We start from the raw sequence: 23,820 nt of genomic DNA, 5'->3' as shown, positions 1-23,820 counted from the left end.
ATGTTATTACTCCCATCCCCAATACACAGAAAAAGGGGGAAAGGCTGTTTCCAGTTCTTGGCCTTTTTAAAACTACTCTAAATGTCAGTACTCACAGTGGCATATTACAAACTAATAAACAGCGTGCACTTGAGGGCAACCCACATATTGAGCTAATGAGGAGCTCACTGTGATTGGGATTTGATCAAACATAACAACAGAACATAAGCAAATTTTATCTGAATTCCATAATGAATATACATGCTGCAATAACATTTAAAAAAGCATGGCAGCCTTTTCCAAACCAGCAAGAACAGTTTTGTGAAAATAGTGGGTCTTTGTGTGTTTGAACTCCCACCAGGTAAGGGCACACTCGATATGCGAGCTAATGACCTACAATTTTCAAACTGAAAAAGAGAAATGCTAAAGGATGCTAGAGTGAAAATGAGGGAAAGACCCACTCTCCTTTAACTTTTTACAAATAAATTTAAACTATAAATTAGAAACACAAATAAACATGAGTGGCTCTAACATTCAAATGAAGTAAATGAATTGTGTAGGAGATTAACCCCTTAACTTTTTTTTTTTTTTTTGATTTTTTGACTGGCTCTTAGGTGATGATGATGTTTATCTCCCTGTTCTCGGGAGCCCGAAAAGAATGGCACGCAGGGGTTGCTGGCCAAGCCTGGGTGCTCCTGGGTGTCCCGCATTACAGAAAGCAGCCGCACGATCTGCTGTGCAGTGGGGTGGTCGCTGGGAGAACCCTCCCTGGCCTCTCCTGGTGCAGGCTCCACGCTGTCAGTGAGGCTCACCTCACAAAGACCTTCGGAGAGAGGGAGGAGGGGATCTGAGCTCAGTGCGAGCCTCCCCTTCTCCTGCCTGCCCACCCCGCCTGAGGGCTCTGCTCGCCACCCTGCTTGTCAGCACACCCAAGCTCCTGGGGGCTTGGGGCTCCTAGAGTGGGCTCATCAGCAGGGTTCTGGCAGTGGTCAGGAATTTGCCGTGCCCCTCATTGTGGTCGCCCACAAAATGCAACACCTGCCCCTGCAGCTCCAGCAGGGTCACCTGGAAGGAGGGGTGCTCAGCTGCCATGCCGGTGCCAGCGCCCATGTTCATCCCAAACCCCACCCCCACAGAGATGTTGCACACTCTACCTTCATCTCCTGGTCCTGGGCCAGCCTGATGATGTCCTCCTCCTGGTGCTGGTGCTGCATCTTTGACACTGCCCCCTGGTTCCCACATGGGGTGATGTACTTTCCTGCGGGAGGACACTGTTCAGATGCTGGCGCCCCTCCGACGGCCCTGCAGCTCCCCCTGCCCTACCCTGGCCTCCTGCTCACTCATGGTATCTGTCTGTCCCGAGAGGTGGATGAATCAAAGCTCTAGTTTCTCCACCCTCTCCTTCAGGTCCACCTTCTCCTTCCATAAAGTCGCTCTGGAGCCAAAATAATGGGGTCACATCTCAGGAGCCACCTGCCTTGCCCTGCCCCCACCATTCTTGGCCCATGCCAGGACCTGCTCACCTGCACCTTCTCCATGGCCCCCTGCGGGGCCCGGTGGGTCTCCCCACACACAAACTCACCCCCAGTCCCTGGGGCTGGGGCCGCTGCCTCTGGCTTCTGGGATGAGACCACCTGCTGAGCCAGGCGCTGGCAGCACAGTCTTTGCTCCTCTTGGGCATGGGCTCCAGCGAAGTTGAAAAATGCCACCTGAAGGCAAGAGGTGAGTGTTCTTGTAGGGACATACACAGAACAACCGGTGCAGGGAGGTGGAGCGCAGCCCCTTCCCGTGGGGCTCAGAGTGTGCACCTGTTGGTCACAGATGAAATGGTGTCTGACCACTGGCTCCCGGAGGGAGTGAAAAGTCCACAGAAATCAGAAGATTGGTGAAACCAAGAACACAAGAGGGTCTGGGAGGGACCACAGAGGAAGGTGACGAAGTAGGGGCAGGGAAAGTCAGGCTCACCATGGCCTCCTGGCTCTCCAGGTCCTCCAGGATGCTCAGCATGGGCTGAGGTGCCTCCTCCTCCTTACTGTCCAGATGTCCTCCTCCATCTCCTGTGGGGAGGTGGCTAGAGGGGTCCTCAGACAACAAAGGAGGTACTGTGGGCCCACCTCTGTCTCCACCCTCACTGTGTAGCCCTGAGCCAGCCCCTCCCCAGAGGGGAATGAGCTGTTCTTTATTTTTACTTTTGAGAACCAAGATCTTGCTATATTGCCCAGGAACAGTCCCAGTACCAATTGGTGCAGGAGTCTTGACCTGCTCCCTTTCTGACCTGGGCCGGTTCTCCTGTCCTTAGGCAACCTGATGGCCCCCTGCTCCCAGGAGGTCACCATATTGATACCGAACTTAGTGCGGACACCCGGTCGGCATAATGACCAGCTGTCTTAAAGGTCTCTTCCAACTCCTCAATCCTATGCTACTAACAGTCCCCCTTTCCTCCTGGGGCTCTCGCCTCTTCCTCTGAGTGGTCTCCCATAGCTTCCCCAGGGAGAGCCATGAGGCTCAGCTGGGCTTTAGCTGCTGTTTCCGCTGGCTGGTCACTTCCAGGTGCTCCTAAGGGGCCAGGAAAGAGGGTGAGAAGGCACGGAGGTTGACAGGTTGTCCGTCTCAGGGCCCTGTCCTCAGCAACTCCCTTCCCTGGGTCTCCTGCAACTTTTGGCGGGCCAATTTAGCCACTGCTTTGCCCTGAGCTTCCTGCCACTGCAGCTGGTCCATGAGCTGGGTCTGCAGCAGTAACTGCCTGTGCAGCACCTCATTCTCAGAGGTCAGCTGCTGATAAGTGGCCACCTGCTGCTAAGCAACCAAGTACTGCTGTAGGTGACACAGGTACTGGTCTCACTGCTGCTGCAGACTCTGAGCCTCTTGGCTCTTCAGCCCCACCTGCAGGAAGAACCTGGACATGAGGGCATGTGTTGGCTGGCTTCCAGATTCCTGGCCCATTAATAGGGTAGCAAGGGCACTGTGGGGCTCTGTGGTCTGCCCAGGCCCCTGGCCCCTTGCTTCAGGCTTAAGAGACTGCTTCCCTTGCCTAGAACCCCATGCCTCCTTCCCCAGCCTAAAATCTCATGTTCTTTTTCCCACCATTTAAACTGTAGGCCCCAGACTGGTCAAAAAGCAGAGGGAGCCAACCACCATCTAAGTGTGCTAAGCTAAGTGTGCTAAGTGTGCTACATGCCTAATGTTTCCATGTATTATCTCATTTAATCCTCAGCACCTCTGCAAGGAAAATGTTAACTTCCTTTTGAAGTTAAAGAAACAGACTTAGAGATGCAAAGTAGTTGAATGATGACCAGTGGAACCGAGGCTGGAATCCAGTTTGAATCTCAGGAGTCTTTTTGTTTTGTTTATTTTGTTTTGTTTTAAGACTGTGTCACTCTGTATCCCAGGCTGGAGTGCAGTGGTGCGATCTCAGCTCACTGCAACCTCCACCTCCTGGACTCAAGTGATTCTCGTGTCTCAGCCTCCTGAGTAGCTGGGATTACAGGCACGCACCACCATGCCTGGCTAATTATTTTATTTTGAAATTTTAGTAGAGATGAGGTTTCGCCATGTTGGCAAGGTTGGTCTCAAGCTCCTAACCTCAAGTGATTCTCCTGCCTCAGCCTCCCAAAGTGCTGGGATTACAGGTGTGAGCGACCACACCCAACATAAGGAGCCTCTTATACCACTGTCTCTTCCCCTATGATTGGGGGGCTGCATGCCTCTAGCTGGGATGATAGTGTCCAGACCTGGGAGGAGCCGAGGGCTACCCACCTCTAAAGGTCAGAGGGCAGGAAGCAAGAAAGAGTCATAGGACTGCCCTGGAGGGTGCTGGGGTCACCTGCCCCCAGGCTGCAGCTGCCTCTGACCTGGTACCTCCCCTCCCCAGAGGCTGGTGCCCGCCTCCCAGTCCTTCTTGGATGGGTTGGAAGTTACCATCTCTGTCAGGTCGCCCAGCTTCTTCAGCTCCTTTACTTGCTGCTCCAACTGCAGTGCGCTCTTGTTCTTGTTGTTCTGGACAGACAGAAGCAATCAGTGGCCACCCACTATAGCTGGAGACCCCAGAACTTGGTGTCTGCCTCCCATGGCACTGGGAATGGTGGAGGCTGGTTAGAAAAATCATCCCCTCTCTCCCACAGCCATCAGAGTAGGGCTCTGGCTCACAGGTGCCTTTAGAAGTACCATTTCATGTGAGGGCTACAATGCCCATTTTACAGGTGGTGACACAAAGGCCTGGAGGGCTAGGGAAGAGGGCAGGCTCCCCAGGTGGGGCAACGCAACGGCTCCTCGAAGCCGCTGTGTGGCTGGGCCCGCTGCTCATAGAGGGCTTCCCACCCCAGCTCCAGCATCCTCTCCAGCTCCCACAGCCTCTCCAGCTCCCACAGTGTCTTCTGCTCCCACAGCCTCTGATCCTGCTCCCGCAGCCTCTCCCATTCCAGCAGCTCCTCCACCTGGTCCAGCAGCCTCTCCTGCTTCAGCAGCCTCTTCTGCTCCTCCTGCCGCCTCTCCTGCTGCAACAACTTCTCCACCTCCTCCAACAGCCTCTCCTGCTCCCGCAGCCTCTCTTGTTTCAGCAGCTCCTCTACCTGGTCCAGCAGCCTCTCCTGCTCCTCCTGCCACCTATCCTGTTCCAACAGCTTCTCCACCTGCTCCAGCAGCCTCTCCTGCTCTGGCAGCCTCTCCTGCTCACACAGCCTCTCCTCCTGTGCACGTAGCCTCTCCTCCTGTGCACGTAGCCTCTCCTCCTGCTCACGTAGCCTCTCCTCCTGCTCACATAGCCTCTCCTCCTGCTCACGTAGCCTCTCCTCCTGTTTCCTATTCAGGAGACTCAACATCTGATTGTTTTCCACCTCGGCCTGGAGCTGTCTTCCCAGACTCTCCAGCTCCTTCCTTAGGTGTTTGGTCTCATCTTGTAACTGCTCCACCTCAGAGGATCCTGCTGGGGGCTCTGGGACCCGGGGTTCAGCTGAGAAAGGAAGCAGACAATAAGGGCCTCTGGATTCTAAAAAAAAAAAAAAAAAAAAAAAATCCTCCCATTGCTGCAGAGCTCCTCCTCTCAGGCTTCCTAAACTTGCCCTCACTGCTAATGATTCCTCCCACCCAGATGGTAGCCAATCTTCCAAGCCACTTTCAGATGGAGAGCACTGTGGGTGGCTGACAACGGGCACTCCTCCCTCTTTGCTGATGGGGACACCAAGTCTCAAGCAGATGACAAGGCTTGCAGTCTCCTGGCACAGACCTCTCTCCCTCTGCCTCAAAGCCCTTCCATCCACCCCCCCTCCCTGGGGCATTCTAAGCCACAGCCCTCTGATGCCGGTCCTGCCCCCAGGTCACAGCAGCCCCATCTTACCCCTCTGGTGTTTGAGTTTGAACAAGCTCCTCCCAAGCTTCTGTACCCGATGTATCTCATGCTGCTTCTCCTTGTTCAATGTGCGAACCTGGCCAAAGCACAGGGTGAAAGGGCCCTAGAGAGAGGGGCTGGTGAACCTCTAGAGACAGAGTTGGAGAAAGGCCCCCACTTCTGCCAGCTTGTGATTTAGAAAGGTGCGTTCATTCAACATCTACTGAGCACCTACAGGCCAGGTACGGTTCTTCACAGCAGAGACATAAGACAGAAAAGGACAGACAGGAGCCCTTGGCCCTGAGGTTTCCATTCTAGGGGCCTTTAAATCTCGGACTCCCAGAGCTAACAGAGACCTTTGATACTCTCTACCTCCTCCAGAAACAGGAGCCCAAGGAGGAGAGAAGGCTTGTCCAGACTCCAAAAGCAAATTAGGGACAGAGTCAGGGCAGAAATATGGGCCCCTGTCAACCAGCCAGGCTAGTGTTTCCCTGAGAGGCAACCCCAGGGGGTGTGTGGCAAGGACTCAAGCAGGGGTGTCTGGACAAGAGGGAGTCAGCAAAGAGGGCAGTGCAGAAGAGCCATGCTGCACGTTCTGTGCTCTGGGGTCCATCCAGGTGAGGCCTGCGTGCCCCAGCTCCCCATTTACCCTTGGCACCAGGGGCCCCTAGACCCTTTCTTCAGGGCCCCAAGGGGAAATGAGTCCAGGATTGGCAGCGTGGAATCAGAGGACCCCACTGGACTCTTCCCAGTGAATGGATGTTTTCACTGAGTTGACTGATTATTACGGAGCTTTGAGTCCGGGGCTCCTGCTAGTTCTTGGTACTGGCTCTGAGGTGCATGCGGAGAGGAGGAGTTGGAGTAGGATTTCGGGGAGGGGTAGAGAGAACAATCATTAGGGCTGGGGAGGGGTGTGTGTGGGCTGTCTCAGCTGGCAGAGAGGCAACCAGCCCCTGCTGTGGGAGATGGTTGGAGGGCTGGCCTGCAGGGTCACTGAACCTCGGCCCAGGGCCTCTTACCTGCAGATCTTTCAGGGTAGTAGATGACACAGGGCCCTCCCCGTAGACACCTGTTGCTGACTACAAGAGATGAGAGTGCATATGGAGATGTTCTATCCCCCTCAGTGTCTAAGCCCCCTGACTTCCTTTCTTCCCCATCAACTGACAAACATTTCTTTTCTGCCTATCTTGGACCCTTTGTCCCATAACTCCTTTGTGCCAACTTCTCTCATGGTTCTTATCTCCCCACCATCCCACCCTGGGGCCCTTTCAGTGACTCCTAAAGGGACAGCCTGATGGCAAGTGGCTCTTCTCATTGGCCTGGCTTCCCCTTGAGACTAGGGATGAGGAAAATCAAGCAGCAATGACCATTTCCTGGGTGTCCCGGGTGTTTACAGCAGGCCATGTACTAAGGATTCACATAAAAGCAACAATAACAAATCTCATTAAACTTCACATATGGAAGTCCAAAAATACCACCTCTTTTATACAGATGTGAAAAAAGAGGCCTGAAGACCTCAAGCAACTTGCCCTAAATCACATCTTAATCAATCCCTAATCAATCATTAGCAGACGGAGAGGCAGGATTCAAACCCAGAATTCTTAACCAGTACCCAACAGTCCATCCACAATCTTAACAGTTACCCTCTACTGCCCCTTGGGTCCCCTGTCCCCAGGAGCCTGGTCAGCCAAGACTCACATCCCCAGGTGAGCGGTAACCACCAGTAGTGGCTGTGTCAGGGCTACTACCATTGATTTTCTTTTTCCTGTTAGCTCCTGCTGGAACGCCAGGGCTCTTCCTCTGCCAATATTCTTTTAACTGTGGGAAGGAAGAGCAGTAAAACTCATGAGAAGTATCAGCCCCTACAGCCACATCCTCCTGTACAGTTTTGACAAAATACTCTTATACACCATCTGATTTAATGCCACCAACAACTGAACAAGGTGTGGTCACAATCATTTATTGACTGAGGGGGATTGATATCATGGATAGAAAAATATAAAGGAAGAAAAAGGTAATACTAGAACTTAAACTCAGTCTTTTGACTCCAAGCTCTGGGGTTTTGCCATGAATCAGCAGCTGCCAGGGACCAAAACCTGGGGCAGAGATAGAAAAGTAAACATTAAGCAGGCAGGAACTGTATACCGTGTGGTTTAGAGTCTTACAACCTCACACATCTGTTAGTGTGAGGAAGTGCACCAGTACCTCTCACACTTTCATATCAATGTGTCCTCATGGCAGAAGGCAGCTTTTCTGTTAAATCTGGGAATTTATCAGAAAGAGGATAACCCATGCCTCACTTCAGAGAGAAGTTTGGTATACAATTGGAAACCTATGTGACTGTCATCCCTAAGTACATTAATGTTTTTTCTCAAGAGAATCAAGGGAAAACGATGCTTCAGAAAGATGTCCCACATTTATCCTGTGGCACTCAAAGTACCCCAGGTTGAGATGATATGAGGAAGATTCAAACTGTCAAATTCAGTTTCCCAAGATCTGTTCCACAGAAGATAAGCAAATCTCACTTCAGAGACCACTGACTGAAGGGTAGTCTGGTCCCAGAACCGTGGAGAACTCAGAAAAAAATGTTAAAGTCTCTCTGGAAAGTAGAAGCCTGGGAGAAAACCAAACCAAACCTGTTCTCCCATTGCCGCCCAGAGATACTGTCAAGGTTTTGAGCTCACAGGGGAAGTGCAGGCTTTTCCCACTGTCAATGTCTATGTTAAGGGAGTAAGGCAGCCTGAAACCTCTTGCTCCTGGTTCCCACAGTCTCCATTCCCCTTCCAACTGGAAATTTGTGCTGCGACCAGAGGATCCGGAAATGGGGTGAGAAAACTTAGGGGACTGGGTTGTAAGATCAAAGGCCGGTCTTGCAGCAGTAATGACAGTTCCTAGAGGGACTGTGACATTACTACATTCCATTCTTCCCAGGGGAGAGGACCACATCAGCGTGATGCCTGAGTCATTGCTCCACGATCGGGGAGGGAAACACAGGGTTCGGACTCAGGTCCTTGAAGACGCCAGCCCAAGAAGCCCAGGGAAGTCGAGCTTGGGGCAGCAGGAGGGGAGGGCAGAGTCTGCAGTAGGGAGCCCCAGGAGTCACCAGCCCAAAGTCACGCAGGGACGACTGGTGAGGGCGGGGCCTGGGGCTGGGGGACCCAGGTCCTAGGAGACGCAAGCCCAAAGAGCCCAGGGAGGTCGGGCTTGGGGCGGCAGGAGGTGAGGGTCGAGTATGGAGTGGGGAGCCCCAGGAGTCACCCACCCAAAGTCACTCTGTGGTGATTGGCAAGGGCAGGGACTGGGCTGCTTGCTGAAGGGGTGGGGCTGACTGACAACACTTTGGTGGGGGGAGATCAGAGGCGCTGAGGCTGGGGGGCCCAGTCCAGTATGCCTCAGGAGTAGTATGGACTCTGGCAATGGTTTTGTCGTCGGAAGGGATCCATGGCTGGGTGGGGGGCCATGACCTGGTGCGTTTTACCTTTTTCTTGGCTACAGTCAATTTGCCCTGTCGTGTTGTTTCCGACATCACAGGGTGGGTAGGGAGGCGGGGTTGCGGCCACAACAGTGAAAGCCCAGTGAGCACTGCTGAATGCCTCCAGTCACCTACCAGGCAGCTGTGGGACTGAGCCAGAGAGGTGTAACCAGGGCACCAATAGAACACAGAATAGGGGCGTGGCCTTAATGCTCCAAGCCAATTGGTCAGTGAGAAAGATGGGAAGGAGGCGTGGCCAGGTGGCAGCATATCCAGAGGGACCTGTGGCCTTACAAGGAAGAATGCACATGCAACCACTGTCTCCGCCCACTCAGAGAGAGGGGAGGGGTCGCCCACACTGGGAGAGGGGAGGGGCTTGCTTTTGCTTTAAAAGCTTTAAAATTGTAAAAAATAAACTTCGAGAAATATATGTGGGTATAGTTTATATATATGTGTGTGTATGTGTGTGTGTGTGTGTATCTATGTGTTCCTCCAGAGCTGTCTTCATTATCCAGCTTTTATGCAAGGTCTATGATTTTGGTCTATATTTTTCATCTTCAAATGGAGTACAAGAATTACCAGTATTACCTTAACTGAGATACAGATCCTATAAAAATGGAAAATCCATAGCATGCTTGATGATTAATGAAGCAGATTATAGTATCCAACATTCCAATAAGACAAAATAATCACAATTATTTCTCTTTTTTAGAAAAATGTTTCTCCTATATTATTAAGATTTTTTTTTTTTTAAACAAGAAACAGGTCTAATATCTTTAAAAACACAAAGCTTTTAGGCCAGGTATGGTGGCTCATGCCTATAATCCCATGACTTTGGGTGGATCACTTGAGGTCAGGAGTTTGAGACCAGCCTGGAAAACATGATGACACCCTGTCTCTACTAAAAATACAAAAACTAGCCAGGCCTGGTGGTGAATGCCTGTAATCCCAGCTATTTAGGATGCTGAGGCAGGAGAATCACTTGAACCCAGGAAAGGGAGGTGGCAGTGAGCCAAGATCACACCACTGCACTCCAGCCTGGGAGACGGAGCAAGACTCCATCTCAAAAGAAATAAAATAAAATACAAAATAAGTACACAAAGCTTTCAATTTAATAAGCACTTAAAGCTCTTTACTGGTTTAAAACAAATACAAGACCCATTTTTCTAGAATCACCTGGCCTCTCTATGCCTTGCAAATGAAACTGAATTTCTCACTTGATACTTGGCTATGACTGGCAATCATGGAAACCAAGAATTGTGTTATGTCACTGTGTATTGCTACCTGAATTCCACACTAGGCTGGGATCAAGAGTTGAATCTTTCATGATTTTCTCCATAACCTGTGTGCTTCTTATCCCAGACCAAACTAAGGTTTTTTCTAGAGTTCTACAATTTACAGTTAATAGACAAGAGTGGTTCTCAAAATGTAGTCTATGGACTAGCAACACCGGCAGCACCTGAGACCTTTTTATAAGTGCAAATTCTCAGGCCCCACCCTGGACCTGGTGAATCGAACTCTGGAATAGAGCTCAGCAATCTATGCTGTGGTAATGCCTCCAGGTGTTCAAGAACCTCTGGCATACAGCGGGTAGTAACATGTGTTTCCTTCTGTAGGTCCAAAGCCAGGGATACCATATGTTCTGTCTTGATATGAAACAATGACATGCAATTAAAAGACATAAATCTCCTTCCTGCTCCCACCCTCCATCCAATGTGTTTTATTTTTATGAGTTAAATAAGAAAACAAGTGGCAATCAGAGATTCAGTCTAAAAAGTATATTTACAAGTGTCAGTTCTCATCCAGCCTGATCTCATACAACACCATTTACACCCTCTTACCTCTCAAGTTTTAAAAAAGTATCTTCACAATGTAAGTCACAGGCACACTAGCAGTTCTATAATAAAACACCAAGTAGATTGGAATGTCCAAACTTACTAGAGAAGAAAAGTGGAATCATTGGCTGTATTTTCAAATTGCATTCAACAGGAAATATAAGTTTTGAATTTTTTTCACCTTCATACTTCCAAGTTAATAGAATTAAACCAGAATACGCCATTCTTTCAAAGCCTCTAGCCAGGCAAAGTTTTGCTGTATTATTTCTTGCTTTCAATGGATATACAGCAGACTCCTGGTAGGCACATTTTGTATACCTGCAAAGATGCAGAACGGAACAGTTCCATCTGTTCAATATTAAAACGAAAGTCCTGTAAACCTTGGATGGTGAGTGCAATACTTCAGCACTAGCACCAAAGCCTCAAATATGAAGATACCAAGAACACCACTAGCAATAGAAACTAAACTCTCAGCCAGGAGCAGTAGTTCATGCCTGTAATCCCAGCACTTTGACAAGCCGAGGTGGGAGGATTACTTGAAGTCAGCAGTTCAAGAGAAGGCTGGGCAGTATAGCGAATTCACATCTCCACAAAAAATTTTTAAAAATTAGCTGGGCATGGTGGCACACAGCTGTAGTCCTAGCTACTTGGGAGGCTGAGGTGGGAAAATTGCTTGAGCCCAGGAGTTCGAGGCTGCAGTAGCTATGATTATGGCACTGCACTCCAGCCTGGGTGACAGAGTGAAACTTGGACAATTACATTTTCTCCTGCTCTAAATCACTAAAATCACTAAGGTAAAAGGCTTTCAAATTTGGCAGGATAAAAATTTAGTGAAATGTGACTTTGGAGCTTGGCTAGCAAAAGAAATAAAGAAAAGAAAGAAAGAAGGAAAGAAGGAAGGAAGGAGGGAGGGAGGGAACAAAGAAAGAGAAGAAAAGAAGAAAGAGAGAGGGAAAGAAAGAAAAAGAGAGAGAAAGAAAAAGAAAGAAAGAAAGAAAGAAAGAAAGAAAGAAAGAAAGAAAGAAAGAAAGAAAGAGAAAGGGAAAGGAAAGGGAAGGAAAGGAAAAAGAAAAGAAGGAAGAAAAAAGGAAATGACAAATTACCTGCTGGGAGAAAGTTTTTGTAATCTCAGTGACAGATAAAAGGTTTGTATCCTTAGTCTATAAAGAAATCTTTAAAATTACTAAGAAAAAAAACAAACAAAACAAATGATTTTCAACCAAAAATGGGCAATGGAGAAATTGGCACTTCTTACAAGAATAAAAATGGCCAATGACATATAAAAAGATTCAACAGCACAATAAATCAAAGAAATGTCATGAAAACAATGAGATTTGCCGTATAAAGGCAGAAAATACGACAAATGGAAGGGGGAACCTGGAGCTCTGTCCTTGTTGGTGCAAGTATAACCTGAGTCATTTTTCCTGGAGGATAATTTGAAAATTTCTATTAAAAACCCTAAAAATTATTTTCCTCCAGAAATTCTACTTCTATGAATTCAGTCCAAAAATGCTTGCACGAGTCCATTAAAATGTATATATAAGAAAATTCACCTCTGGGGTGGCAATTGTTAACTTAATATACACCCAGCTATTAAAAATGATGATGTCAGGATATATTTACTGCCACAGAAATATGCCCAAAATATACTAAGTGACAAAAGACTATATATTATTATTCTACTTTTTAAAAAGTATATATGCATAAAAACATATAAAAAGCAACAAACCAGAATGTTTTGAGTGGCAAATTAAAGATTTTTCCTAATATTTGTTATCCAAATTATTACAAAAAGAATGATTTCCTTTATAATCAGGAAGAATTATTATTTGCATGTATTTGTATTTAAATCTCTTTTATTTTTCTTATTTTTTCTCCTGTATGTATCCCATGTAGGCTGGAATCCCTGCCTCTTGAGGTAAATCAGCCCGTTGTTGGGAAGTGCATTACATAAAGCTGCCCCATCTCCTTTACTTTAAGAGATCTAGAGACATTTTTGTTTCAAATTGTTTTATTGTTCTCAGGTTATTTTTTTTATGTATGAAATTGAGGAAAAGACAAAGGAAAGGCTGACTCCCTACCCTCCTGGGGCTACTCCTCCAATTTTTGCTGCTATTGTTATGTATTAATATTCACTGGGTACAAAAAGATGGACAGCCCCTTAGATCCTTTGTTCTTATCTCTTTCTCATAATCCCACTTCACTCCTCATTCCTTCATTCACTTATTTTTAATAGGGTCATGTGTACAAATATATAGTTCAGAAAATTTTTAAATATAACTATAAAAGTATGTGGCAAAATCCCATTCACAGTCTTATTCTCCTTCCACAGCCAAACACTTTTAATTGGTTTCTTATATATCATTTCAGAATTTATCTTTGCAAATACATACATGTTCTTATTCTATTCTTCTCCAGCAACCAAACAGTAGTGTACAATACATACCATACCATTCCTTGTTCCTTTTTAAAAACACACACAATATATCTGAGTTCTTCCACATGAGTACCTAGGTCTTTCTCATTCTTCTTTACAACTGCACAGTATTCATCGTTTGGATGTACCACAGTTTACTTAACCAGTTCCCTGTTGGTGGACACTGAAGTCATCCTTATCATACTATTACAACCAACAATGCCAAGCATAACCACCCACACACACCAAGTTCATTTCTGAATCTGCGTTCGATGAAGCCTCTGTTTGAATCACCACAAGGTCACAAGGCTGAAAAGTGAGCCCCTGTTTTAGTTTTCACTACATACAGCAGGATGTAGCAAAAGACTCCCTTGGGCAAAGCAAATGTGCTCTTTGGGGATTTACTTCATAACCATAAATGGATAAACAGCACACCAAGGAGAAACATTTCTATTTAACCATGCACATGTATGTACATAATACATGCATATGCATAGAAAGTATATAATAGATCCATCAAAGCATTAAGCATTGTCTCAGTATGGTGGATCTATGGAGTGTTTCATAGACAGCCTTCCTTGCCTATCAATTCTTTCTAGTTTCAAAACAGTGACTATGTACTATATGCTTCATAGACAGCCCTCCTTGCCTGTCAGTTCTTTCTAGTTTCAAAACAGTGAATATGTACTATTTTTGCAATATAAAATTTCAAAAAATGTTAACTCAAATTAAGCCAGATATATTTCTTCAGTCTGTCCAATATTTGTATGGTGCTCCAGAGTGCTCAAATATCACTTCATTAAAAAATTTATTTATTTATTTTTCAAATAGAGAGACAGGCAGGGTCTTGCTCTGTTGACCGGGCTGGGCTTGAACTCCAAGATCCTCCTGGATCCTCCCACTTCCACCTCCCAAAGTGCTGGTATTACAAGTGGAAGTCACCATGCCCAGCTAGCTTCATTTGAGAAATCTTTCCCCAGCACTCCATATATTACGAATAATTCCTTTCTTCTTGTTTAGATAGCATCTTAGTCATATCTCTGTTACCTCACTTATCACACGATAATCAGTTGCTCACCCATCTGTCTCCCTTGATTGCTCATGAGCTCCTTGAGAAGAGTCTGATTTTCAGCACCTTGAAAAGTGTGCAATACGTACATGCTTCATACGTAGAGAAGGAAATATCACTACAGCGTAATTATTCCCAGAATTCAATGCCAGTGTTTGTAAATTGTTCAAGATACTCTGTCAAAAACTTGAGAATGCTGTTTTTTCACTAAAACTTTCATCCATTACTGAGTGTCTACTGTCATAGTTAACTCAATTGTGATGTGACCTCTGACCAAGCCCATTCATAGTTTTTATTTTAGGTGATTTTTAATTTTAATTTTTGATTTTGATAGTTTCCTTTTTGTTTTTTTAATCTAGCAGTGTTGGGAAAACTTCAGCATCTCTGTATTCCTGTTTCTTTGCACCTACTGGTCTCTACTTGGAATAATATCTCAAGGTTTTATTCACCTGGAAAAAATTTCTACTCACCCTTAAAGAATCACCTTAAATAGGCTGGAAGTGGTGGCTCATGCCTGTAATCCCAGCATTTTGGGAGGCCAAGGTGGGCACATCACCTGATCAGAGGTCAGTAGTTTGAGACTAGCCTGGCCAACATGGTGAAACTTCATCTTTACTAAAAATATAAAAAATAGCTGGGCATGTTGGCAGATGCCTGTAATCCCAGCTACTCTGGAGACAAAGGCCAAAGAATGGCTTGAACCTGGGAGACAGAGGTTGCAGTGAACTGAGATCACACCATTGTACCCCATCTTGGGTGACAGAGTGAGACTTCATCTTAAAAACAAACAAACAAACAAACAAACAAAAATCAGCTTAAATAATACTTTCTCTGAGAAGCATTTGTAACTTCCTATTCTTTCAATAAGAGTTGAAAATTCCTCAACTCCTGAAACATTTGTGCCTCTATTACTAGGTATCAAGCACTGAACCGAGCACCTAGGATAGAAAGATGAAACTGAAGATCATGCCCTCATGGAGCTCATGGTCTAGTATGGAAAACAGCTATATGAACAAATCACCACACTATAGGTCTTCAGAGCTCAAACCCTATTCTAAATACTGCTAAATTAATGTTCTGGGAGGTTTTGAAAGTATTAGGGCCAGAGATAATATGGCTGTTTGGATGACTTTCGATCCAAGTTAACATTCAGCCCTCCTCTGGGCAAGGTGGCTCATGCCTGTAATTCCAGCACTTAGGGAGGCTGAGACGGGCATTTGACGAGGTCAGGAGATCCAGACCATCCTGGCTAACATGGTGAAACTCCGTCTCTACTAAAAATACAAAAAAAAATTAGCCAGGTGTGGTGGCGGGCATCTGTAGTGCTAGCTACTCAGGAGGCTGAGGCAGGAGAATGGCGTGAACCTGGGAGGCGGAGCTTGCAGTGAGCCGAGATTGCGCCACTGCACTCCAGCCTGGGTGATAGAGCGAGACTCTGTCTCAAAAACAAAACAAAACAAAACAAAAAATATTCGGCCCTTATCATCAAAGGTGATATGTGTGTGCCTCTTCCTTGCAACCCACCAGGGCCTAACACACCATATCACCACTTTTGAAATAGGAAACAGGCTCAGAAGTCCAAGAACTTCACCAAAGTAACTCAGCTGGTAGGTAGCAAAACCAGGTAGGTATGATTCTTCTTCAATATCCTGTCAGTTACATGGGCAAGTGGCCTCAAAATCAACAAAAGACAAGTAGAGGTTGACATGCATCAATTGAGAGAGGTTCAAAAAGAAGAGTTTATACACAAGAATAGAACAGAAATGTTCTGGAAGTATGTCTGGGGATGTGAAGTAGGAGGGGACACATCAGGTTTCAACTTGGTCAAGTGAATTTATAATTCCAACCTGGGCCTCACCCCGAAGTTCCAGACTTAGCTATCTGTCTTTCTTATTCTAATATAAAATACACAGGGCAGGACTTAATCTCTAGCGTGTTCACCACAAATTAAAGCAGAGTCTGGTTTATAGCAAGCACTTAATAAATACATGAACTATCAAAGAAGCTAAAGAAACATTCCACATTCTTGGGGGAAGGGATTACCATGAAACAGACCCTAGCAATCACTTACAAATACAGTTGACCCTCACTATTTGTGGATCCCGCATTTGCAAATTTGCTTACTTGCTAAAATGTCTTTGTAATCCCCAAATTAATACCTGTGAAGCATTCAAGGTGATTCATGGATATACACGTAGTAGTGAAAACTCTGTCACTCCTTGCACATGTCCCAAGCTAAGGTCAAATAAGGTGACCCTCGGTCTTGTTTCAGCTCTCACACAAAGATGACCCGAGGACAGAGACAGTAGAGGGCAGTGCAGTGTGGTGCAAGAAGCTGTGGCTCTGGGGCCAATTGGACTGGGTCTGAATCTTCAGTCTGGCACCTGTTAGTGGAGCAGCCTCAGGCAAATCACTTAACACTTCTGTACTTCCTTTATTGTCTTGGAAAGGAAAAATTCAATCTACCAGGATGAGTTGTTTTTAGGAATTAAGATTATAACCTATGTGAGATATTTATGTATGTACATATTTACCGTGGAAACAAGGGCTCAATATTTGATTAATTCAGTGTTCCAGGCAACTTTATAGAATATCACTACTGCAAATAATAAGAATTGACTGCAATTATTTATAAGGAAAGAACAGAGATGTAGACAAAACAATTATTTGGATGAGCTAGAGGCAGGCTTTAAGAAGCTTTCGAAGAAACAGAACTTCACCAGACACATAGGTGTGGAAAAAGCTTGCAAGGAGAGAGATTGGTGCCTACAGAGAGAGGTCCAGATGGTGGAAGAAAAACAGGTAGGTTCAGGAAATGGCACTTAGGAAGCCTACAGCAGTAGAAGATGAGGCCAGAACATGGTGCCCCAGTGCTTCTCTGCACCCTGTATACACTCTGTACTGCAGAACCTCATTCTCTGCGTTGAATTCTTGGTTTCTAGTTCTCTCTTCCATTAAACTGTAAGCCCCTCAAGGTCAAGGTCTCAAAGAAGAAATCATAGCCACAGTCCTCTAAATTTGCAAACAAGTTATTATTAAACACAGATACACCCAAAAAGACTGTACAAAAATAATGTTGGATTTCAATTGCAGTCATAGCAATTCACAACTGGTATAGACTTGCAATTTGTCAGGATTTTTGACTGCTGTAACTCTGTCATAAACCCTTTTCATTGTTTTAGACACCCAGACATCTGTTAGAATGTCTGGGAAAAACATTCTAAAAGAGCAAGAAAGATCTTTGTCTTTTCAGCGTAAATGATTGATGGGTTGATTGACTGAGATGGGGTCTCATTATGTAGCCCAGGCTGGTCTGAAACTCCTAGGTTCAAGCAATCCTCCTGCCTCAGCCTCCCAAGTGGCTGCAATTACAGGTGCACACCACTATGCTGGGCTCTAGTGTGATGTATTAATGTTAGGCTTAAACACACGGTCCATTAGACAAGGCTGCAACCTCACAGTAAAGATTTCTTTTAATTCACTCTAATAGACTTATTTCTCTACATGCAAGATAGAATTTTACCATCACAAGGAAGCATATTGATATACATATATGTTACAAACAGGATAAGGAAAGCAATATAATTTTCTCCACAAAAGCTTGCAAAACCCTGGCCAAAACACAGTAAGAAGGATGCTAAACTCACAGCTTACGTTTCTCCACTGAGACCTAGGAAAAACAATTCCAGTTTTTGTACAGTCACAAAACTAAGCACTGTGAGAATTTGCAAGATTTGGTAAACTTGTATATTCTCCCCACCCCCATACACAAGTAGCCAAAGGAGACTATCAGTCTTACCCCAACACTTCAATCTCCTCCAGCCTCCAGAATAAAACCCTTATTGTCCAATATCTGAATTTATATTTTCAAACATCTAAAATCTTAATCAAAACTAAGAGCAATGCATTAGCTTTCCCCCCCATAAAATTATTGGTGTAATTTTACTTAGGCACAACAAATTTTGACTATTATCTAAAAACATATGGATAGAGCCAACATTACTAGAAACCAAACAAATATACTATGAAGGTGAAAAGGGAATAGGGAGTGTTGTTTTTAAACAGATTCAGTGCTGTTATTCTCCACTCATAGATTGGGTGTGATCAAATCACATCATGCTGTACAGCTGAGTATGTCCTACAGTTTGTGATGAAGTAGGGTAACAAATTATTTATTGAGGACCTGTTGGGTACACAGAGGCATGCTAGAAGCTGTAAAAGTCTTGATTCTTGCCCTCAAGAAACTTTCAAGGTTGTAGACAGCCTGATAGGAGGTAGTCAAAAGCAAATACTTCAAGCACTATCCATCACAACTACCTTAGGTATTTACTTTACCCTTCTACAAGTCTCTGAATATTTCCAGGCCCCCTTTACTATCTCCGATGGACTCTATGGCTCTACATTATTTATAGCCACAGGCTTTCATGGATTTCACATTATTATTGAATCAACGTTTCTCTCTATCTGCCTCCTTTGCCAATTAAAATTCCACTTTACATCCAACCACCACCTTGGCTTTGAAGCTGCCGCCTGATATTGGCACTTTGTAAAGGTAAAATGACTATACTTCTATGTGCCTCTATCTACTGATGAGGATCCTACTCTTTTAGTATAAATAGTGCCATTGACTTCCAATCAATTACTTTTGATAATGTCCAAAATATCGGATAATATCCGATAGTACTCTCAAAACAATAATGAATGATGTTCTCTCAAATATATGTATAATCAAATGTGAAATGGAGGAGAAGATGGGGAGAACCTTAGATTCAGAGACTGTATTCAGCCTTTTGTAGGGGCATTTATTTGATATAATTATGCATTTAAAAAATAAGTTAAGTTGTCATCAGATCAGTCTGAAATTGATAGAGGCTTTTGTTGGTGAGAAACATATTTTACATATAATCATTTACCCATGGGAATGCTTTTGATTAATGTTATCTGTTAAGGACTTGAGTTCACAATATTTCCCCTGTTAATAGTAGATATCTTTTAGGAGCTGATCTGGAGAAGTTGAGGATCACGTGCTAATTGCTATTTGATGTTATTCTGGTAGGAAAATTGATTGGCTTTGGGTTGTGGGAAGCTGGAATTTGAAGGCAGGTCTGACTCTAGAGATATTGCCTCTGAATTTTGGCAAGTCTGTTGATTGTGCCTTTGGAAGTGCCTTTAAATGCCTTATGGAAGGCCAGGCATGATGGCTTATGCCTGTAATCCCAGCACTTTGGGGGGCCGAGGTGGCTGGATCACTTGAGGTCAAGAGTTTGAGACCAGCCTACATGGTAAAACTTTGTCTCTACTAAAAATACAAAAAATTAGCCAGGTGTGGAGGCACATACCTATAGTCCCAGCTACTCAGAAGGCTGAGGCAGGAGAATCACCTGAACCTGGGAGGTGGAGGTTGCAACGAGCCAAGATTGTGCCACTGCATTCCAGCCTGGGTGATAGAACAAGACTCCATCTCAAAAAAATAAAGAAAGAAAATTAAATAAATGAATAAATAAATAAATGGAGTACATGTTATGTCTCTTCTGCACATTTCCAACAGAATAATAGTAACATCAGAGAACATCCTTGGAGCATTGTTTCTATAAGTTTGGAGTTGTTAATAGTTACTAGGTTAAAAATGCAATAAGTATATGTAACAGAGGTAACAAATTAAATAAATTTGGGAAATGCTTGGTAAATTCAGCAGGACTTCTCAAAACAACAAATTTATATGGCTATGATAGTGTTTTTTTGTTTGTTTGTTTTTGTTTTTCAAGGAACATTCACAAGACTTTGTAGTACACCAGTTTGGGAATTATTGGTGTAGGAATCAGGGTAATTAGGATTTGGACTATTCCAGGTAGAGGTTGTCACCATGTTCAAGGAATTGTTCTTAGTCTTTAGTCTTTGTACATATCAGAATTACCTATAGCAAATAAACAAGCAAAAATATAAGAATTGGACCTTGGCTCAGGCCTAACAAATCAAAATATCTGAAAAGGATGGGTGTGGATAAGCTTCTAGGTGATTCCATGTACTCCAGTGACTGAAAACCACTTGATTACAATAGGCCTTCCACCCCTTGCTAAACGAATTGTTAATCCTAGCTGAGTATGCTTCTGTTTTGTTTTCTTGGGCCTGTTCCAGAGACTAGACCGGATCTGCTCGCCCAGCCACTGGAACGCAATAAATCCTGGTTCTGTTCTGATGAGGAGTCCAAGTACAAACTGCAGTCCAAGTCCCCAAGACACGGCCCGCCAGGACACCTGCCACCCCACCCCACAGAAAGGTGAGTTCAGCTCCTTGAGGGATGCGCAGGGAGCTGGGTGGGGGTGAGAGCAGGGGGCACTGGCTGCCGAGGGAGCCCAGCAGCATTGGCCTGCCCGGAGGATGGGGCTGGAGCCAGATAGAGTACTAGGCCTGTTGCCAGTGGTCACACCCTCCCTGGGATTCAGAACAGGCCATGTGCTTGGTAGGAATGGACCTGGGCAGTGGGCAGGGGTGGGCCAAGATTCTAACCAAGAACTCAGGTGAAACTTGACCAGCCTTGGGCATGCCACGGCACTTCGGCTCCTGGTCATCACTGCCAGAGATGTGGCCTGGGGGTCTGGCCTCAGGATCAGCACCAGACTGCTCTGGGCCCAGCTCTTCTCCAGCTCCTGTGAACCCTGTCTGCCTGATCATCTCCAATCTCTCCTCCACAGGCTGGGCTCCCAGCCACCTCAACCCCAACTCTCTCCATGCCCACACACCCCGCCCCTCCCAGAAGATGAGAGCTGGGCTCCTCAGGTTGCTGTTCCCTGATCAGCATTTAATAATTCCTTAGCAGCAAGTCCAAGCTCTGGGGTGCATATATAATTAAGTTCAATTTTATCATTCTTCCCACAGTATCTGCATCCTGATTTTCAGATTCCATTTCATCAGTGGGACAAATTATAGGTCAGTATAGGACAAGTTTTAAACATTAATGGAAAAGAGATTGTATTATACTGATATTGTCCTTCCTTTTTTTTTTTTTTTTTTGAGACGCAGTCTCGCTCTGTCGCCCGGGCTGCAGTGCAGTGGCCGGATCTCAGCTCACTGCAAGCTCCGCCTCCCGGGTTTACGCCATTCTCCTGCCTCAGCCTCCCGAGTAGCTGGGACTACAGGCGCCCGCCACCTCGCCCGGCTAGTTTTTTTTGTATTTTTTTTAGAAGAGACGGGGGTTTCACCATGTTAGCCAGGATGGTCTCGATCTCCTGACCTCGTGATCCGCCCATCTCGGCCTCCCAAAGTGCTGGGATTACAGGCTTAAGCCACCGCACCCGGCCGAAAATGCCTCTATTTCTAATTTTATCTTGGTTTTGCTATATTTTACTATCGGGGATCACATACATAATGTTCTACTTTTTCTTGACTTCCTTGTCAACTAATACGTTTTTGAAAGCTTCTGGTTAACTTCTAATTACAGGTAAGTGTTGATTTCCGTTTGCTTAACAAGCTCATTGAGGTTTTTTTTTTTTTGAGATAGAGTCTCGCTCTGTTGCCCAGGCTGGAGTGGGATGGCGTGATCTTGGCTCACTGTGACCTCCGTCCCTGGTTCAAGTAGTTCTCATGCCTCAGTCTCCCTGGAAGCTGCGATTACAGGTGCCTGCTACCACACCCAGCTAATTTTTTGTATTTTTAGTAGAGATGGGGCTTTATCATGTTGCCTAGGTTGCTCTCAAACTCCTGACCTCAGGAGATCCACCCAACTTGGTCTCCCAAAGTGCTGGGATTACAGGTGTGAGCCACCACACCTGTCCACTTCTCCCACTTTTTACAGGATAGTCTTTTTGAACTTCTGAGAACTCTTTAAAATAGTAAACCTCTGCCATAATGCTGTTAAAAAGCTAAGATATAAAATGTGTAGTAACATGCTTTCTTAACATTAATGAAAAAGTGTTTTTTAATCAGTCTGTATTTTCACAAAAAGAACAAAAATAAAAGATTTAGAAAAAACTGTATATAGAAAGTACATATACCCTGAAGCTCCCAAGTGATTGTGAAGGAGTCACTTCCAAACCCTACTGCCCACCACCCAAAACACGAGGAGAAAATAAGAATGTTGGCCTTTTCTGTTCCAATTATCAGTAGCAAAGTACTCAAAGCCCAGTTTAAAGGAATGTTTCTGCAGAGGCTTTACTGTACTGGGGATTTAGCCCTTTCTATTCTTCTCACTCACTGGTTTCTACTTGTATATCTTTTTTTTTTTTTTTTTTTTTTTTTGGGGGGTCTGGCTTTCTCTTTAGTTCTCATTACACTGGGGCTCTGTCAAAGAGAAGGCACTTAAATGGGAAGGCCACCTGATGCAGGCCAACCATATTCGCTCCCCCACCCGCTCTGGGGGAAGGGGGCACAACGACATCGCCATTTGACACCCCCCTTGGCACTGGTATGTGGGTCCCCTTAACCGTTAGTCCCCGGGGAGAGCCCAAGGCCTTGACCTCTGGAATCGCCATGTTAGGAGGAGGGGCTTCAGAAACAAGAGTCGGAAGGCAGGATATCCTGGGAGCTGCCCCCAGCCAGCAGGGGGCTCTAGGGGATGGGTTGGCACAGGGGAGGGGGACAGCTTGGTCGGGCTCCCTGGAGATCCCCAAACCCCAATTTCCCCATTCTGCTTTCCGTCAGGTTGACTGTCCTTTCTAAGAATGAGTTAGAGGCTTCATTCATTTTCATTCTTTTCTTAATGACATAAGGATTTTAAGGCAATGAACATTCCTCTGAGCTTTCCTCTAGTCTCTAATCAGTAATGATTGCATTATTGCTGTTCTCTAGATATTCTGCAGTTTTAATATCAAATCTCTCTTTGACCTAAGGGCTGTTTGCATGAATTTTTAAATTCCACAAATCAACATTTGTTTTCTGGTTTTGTTACTAACTTATAGATTTAACTAAAATCAGAGAATGACATCTGTCCTTTTTCTGCTTTTCAGCATCTGGGGTGTTCTTCATTGAAAAAGATTAGCCTCTTGAATGTTCCAGATAGGAAGAGGGAGGGAGAGGGAGAGAGAGGAATAGATAGACGTTTCCTATTTTAACTGTGGTTCAATTCTAAGCATTCTAAAATTGTATTGAGTTTTTTAAACCATGAATTACAAGGGTGTTTAATTTCCAAATTCATGTAGCTTTTTGTTAATCTCTTCATTACTGCTTTCTAACCTTAATTGCTTCATATTTAAATTATATGGTATGGATGGTACCAATGGTTTTTAAATCTTCTGACTTGTTTTATGAATTAATATATAATTAATGTTTCTCCCACAGTCCACATGTGCTTCAGAAGAATGTAGAATACCTAATTATTGGGTACAAAGGTCTATATTTGTCCATTACACCATGTCTGTTCACTGGTTATTCAAATCCACATATGGGCATTCCATGGTAAGCAACATATGCTGACATCTCCAAATACAATGGCAGACTTGTCCGTTTCTCCCTGTGGTTTTATCAGTTTTTCTTCTGTATTTTGAGGCTATTTTTACAGGTACCTAAAATATGAAAATTGCTACATCCTCCTAATTAACAGTCATTTAGCATCAAGTTCTTACTAACGCTTTCTGTTCCAAAATCCTTTTTTGTTTGATCCTGAAGCTCCATCACTTGTTTTTGGTTAATGTATACTGGCATATCTTTATCACTCTCTCTCCTTTATAAAAACTTTCCATCTTCTCTTATCCTCATATTTTAAATATGATGGATTAAAACAGCTGGATATTG

The 23,820-nt window shown here is 44.9% G+C and overlaps 1 protein-coding gene and 2 pseudogenes across 5 annotated transcripts in view; all 3 read right to left on the bottom strand.

Moving 5' to 3' along the window:
- Nucleotides 1–811: 811 nt before the first annotated feature.
- Nucleotides 812–2,030, bottom strand: LOC117071213 (annotated as a pseudogene).
- A 194-nt stretch (nt 2,031–2,224) lies between these two features.
- GOLGA6L9 (golgin A6 family like 9) overlaps nt 2,225–23,820 on the bottom strand; it is a 33,823-nt gene continuing 12,227 nt past the window's right edge. The window contains exons 2-6 of one of the 5 annotated variants that reach the window (XM_033190934.1): nt 7,001–7,120; nt 6,322–6,381; nt 5,312–5,399; nt 4,245–4,927; nt 3,507–3,978 (exon numbers count right to left, since the gene is read on the bottom strand). In XM_033190934.1, the coding sequence (XP_033046825.1) occupies nt 3,799–3,978; nt 4,245–4,796 (732 nt within the window). In that variant the 5' untranslated portion in view covers nt 4,797–4,927; nt 5,312–5,399; nt 6,322–6,381; nt 7,001–7,120 and the 3' untranslated portion in view covers nt 3,507–3,798. Of the gene's footprint in view, nt 2,536–3,506; nt 3,979–4,241; nt 4,964–5,311; nt 5,400–6,321; nt 6,382–7,000; nt 7,121–23,820 lie in introns of those variants that run through there. The other 4 variants (XM_033190935.1, XM_033190936.1, XM_033190933.1 and 1 more) reach the window with 4 other exon arrangements.
- Nucleotides 7,915–22,562, bottom strand: LOC117071090 (annotated as a pseudogene).

The sequence above is a fragment of the Trachypithecus francoisi genome, unplaced genomic scaffold, assembly GCF_009764315.1.
Source record: "Trachypithecus francoisi isolate TF-2019V2 unplaced genomic scaffold, Tfra_2.0 Lachesis_group3, whole genome shotgun sequence".
NCBI classification, from domain to species: domain Eukaryota; kingdom Metazoa; phylum Chordata; class Mammalia; order Primates; family Cercopithecidae; genus Trachypithecus; species Trachypithecus francoisi.
This window is presented reverse-complemented; position numbering and strand designations above follow the sequence as displayed.